The sequence below is a fragment of the Scaptodrosophila lebanonensis genome, unplaced genomic scaffold, assembly GCF_003285725.1.
Source record: "Scaptodrosophila lebanonensis strain 11010-0011.00,11010-0021.00 unplaced genomic scaffold, SlebRS2 tig00000001-arrow-pilon, whole genome shotgun sequence".
NCBI classification, from domain to species: domain Eukaryota; kingdom Metazoa; phylum Arthropoda; class Insecta; order Diptera; family Drosophilidae; genus Scaptodrosophila; species Scaptodrosophila lebanonensis.
This window is the reverse complement of record NW_022060529.1, coordinates 27,799,366-27,802,169: the sequence shown is the minus strand read 5'-3', so window position 1 is coordinate 27,802,169 and position 2,804 is coordinate 27,799,366. Positions and strand designations below refer to the sequence as shown.

General features: G+C 37.5%; 1 protein-coding gene across 1 annotated transcript; it reads right to left on the bottom strand.

The window, feature by feature from the left end:
• Window positions 1-384: 384 nt before the first annotated feature.
• Window positions 385-2,592, bottom strand: LOC115634060 (probable sodium/potassium/calcium exchanger CG1090). Its single transcript, XM_030531604.1, has 6 exons — window positions 2,465-2,592; window positions 2,225-2,416; window positions 1,983-2,170; window positions 1,730-1,916; window positions 1,307-1,672; window positions 385-860 (listed from the first exon to the last, which is right to left on the bottom strand). The coding sequence occupies exons 1-6, from the start codon at window positions 2,517-2,519 to the stop codon at window positions 517-519; spliced, it is 1,332 nt and encodes a 443-aa protein (XP_030387464.1). The 5' UTR covers window positions 2,520-2,592; the 3' UTR covers window positions 385-516.
• Between the last annotated feature and the right edge of the window lie 212 nt (window positions 2,593-2,804).

Below are 2,804 nucleotides of genomic sequence, written 5' to 3'. Positions count from 1 at the left end.
GGGGAGGGGGGAATAAAGGAAAATTTTCTGAAATATACATTTTATCCGTATTCATCAAGGCATCCTGGAATAAAATTTGGTGTCCCTAGGTCTTATATAGAGAATTATACGAACGGAGTTGCGAAAATCGTCAATAGGGGGGAAGTGGGGGTGTATCAAAAAACAAACAAAATAGCACAGAGTAGACACATAGGGCATCTGTATAAGACATGGGATGTCTCTATCTCTTAGTCTGTGAGATCCATACGGGCAGATGGACAGACAGGGCTAGATGGATTAAATAATATATAATTTGTGGGATCTGCCACGCCTCCATCTGCCTGTTATATTTTTCACCTCCCGCAAACCTAATATACTCCCGTGCATTTCAAGTACACAGTATAATTATGGTACCAGGTAACGAATGAATTGGTTTTTTTTTATTAACCACATCCATGAATTTAAATACATTTTAAAATTTTTCATTGTTGTTTAAATATAGATATACTAAATTAAGGAAAAAATATTCCGTAGGCACTACTTATTCTTGGCTAAATACTCATACTCCGCCGACTCGATGTCACACGTAGGCTTCAGCAAATAAATTTCCAAGGCACACGAAATGACCAGGAAAATAAGATAAGCGATAAGACATATAAAACCCACCAGCTTTCCCATCGTCCACTTCGTCACCAGGAAAGAAACGAACAGTAAAATGCCAGTTATAAGAAGCATGGCCGATGTGATAGCTAGGCCTGAAGAGTTAATTTCGACCGATCTTCTCAATATTAGATGTTTTAGAAGCCATGGGAGTCCCAAGCAGATGAATATATCAAATGTATTCGATCCAACAGCATTGCATACAGCCATGGCACCATAACCTGTGTAATATAAGCGCACCAAGAATAACAACTGAATCGTGGCTAATTGATAAGTAAGGTGTTATGTGTTATTGTAATTTAGGAACTAAAACATAAACTTGCCCTTGGGACTACCTTCGATTCATGTTTGGTAAGTCTGTCTAACTTCTAAATTTTCCACGATCCTTTATTCATCAGACAGACGGACAGACCGCCATATACATTCGTTAGAGGCCTCTACTATTGATTATATCAAAAACTGGACGAAAATTAAACTAACTTGTCGAAAACTATGTGTTACTGGGGTTGCATAACACGTTTAACACGGATAGCTTGACAAAAAGTATGTAGCTATTTCACTAAAAATATAAACATAAATACAAAATTAATATGCAAATGCAGAACAACCAGATTTAGTTTCAAAGGCCGGGAGCCCTGGCGAGCCTGCTAAAAGAACATTCCCTTACCTTTCTTGGTTACAATGTAGGACGAAACCGCTTCAGGGACACTAGTGCCCGCTGCCAATATTGTCAAACCCATTATCGAATCCGGTATACCTATGTTGTAGCCGACCACAGTAAGGAACCAAGTAAGAATATATGATACAACGCTGATCCAGACTACAGATACGATCATTGTAAGAAGGTAAATGGTTCGAACGCTAGGTACTGTAAGGGCCAACACCAATAGGGATGGGTACTTAATTATCCACCACACCCAAGCACAGCAACCGCCTTCAGGTGGAGTAAGTACATGATCCTTAAAAGACTTAAGTGGTTCTTCTTCACGGTCCATGGGATTTTCGGTTATACGTTCTGCTTCATGATCCACCTCTGCAAGGAAAGAAAAATATGAACTGTTTCCTCTAACGGAAATTTGTGCGTACTGACCTCGGAAAAGACGCTGTATTTTTATATCAAATAATAGGCATATCATGTATAAGATATAGCCCACACAAAGAATAACTGACTCGTATACTGTAACTAGAGAGTCCAAAAGCACAACACACAACACTACAATAGATATCAAATACCACGCAATGTCGCGAGTTATCGGCCACCAATCTAGCTTGCTTGTCTGAAAAGTAACGTAAATTTATTTGCATTTTTATGACACAAAACAGCACTATTGTTTTCTACATACGACTCCTGTGCATAATCCGCAAACGGCACATATGGCCAGGATATTAAATACTGAGGAGCCAACGATAGTTCCTACACCAATATCTCCTTCCGTTACAAAAGTGCCCACAAAATTTACAAAAAGCTCAGGAGCTGAAGTTGATGCGGCCATAAAAGTTGCTCCAGCTATATCATATGTCATTCGCAGTGCTAACGGCATATCATAAGCCGTATTGTCCATTAAAAATACCACAAATGACTTACCGTAAGATAAGCGCTCCATAGAAGTCACAAGATAATCATCACAAACAATTGCCAAAAAAATGAAGAGATATAAGCAAGTCACCCCACAAAAGACAAGGTTGAATATGGATTTTTTTCGAAATAAATTTGGAAACTCTAATATGTCTGGAACAGAACAATTCAATTCGAGGTCACTTCGCAAATCAATGCTATCTGTAAAGGAACGTTTAATTTCCATAAATCCGGTCAATCACACCTTACCAAATCCATTATCTCGAAGAAAATTTTGCAAATCTTCGTCTCTCTCTAAATACATCTTTAGTAAACGAAATAAGAAACAATGTAATAAAACTAAAAACAAACGATTTTTCTACATTAAATAAATAAGTATTGGGTATGACGTTTCTTTCGAAAGACCTGTGATAGAAAATTAAGGGATCGTAATTATACTCTGTACTTGAAATGTACAAGCTGCCGCTCAACTGAATAGGTTCAAAGAATGCTGCCTTAATTTCGTCCAATATTTCAGCTTGTACTTTTAAAATTATATGTTGTGAACCTTTATTTGTTTACATTTAATATAGCATAAACAAGAGAGAAC

Coding starts and splice junctions, on each gene's coding strand:
- LOC115634060 (XM_030531604.1), bottom strand. CDS start 2,519: ATGTATTTAGAGAGAGACGAAGATTTGCAAAATTTTCTTCGAGATAAT. Junction 2,171..2,224: donor TATGGAGCGCTTATCTTACG/GTAAGTCATTTG, acceptor ATATGCCGTTAG/CACTGCGAATGACATATGAT. Junction 1,673..1,729: donor AATACAGCGTCTTTTCCGAG/GTCAGTACGCAC, acceptor CTTTCCTTGCAG/AGGTGGATCATGAAGCAGAA.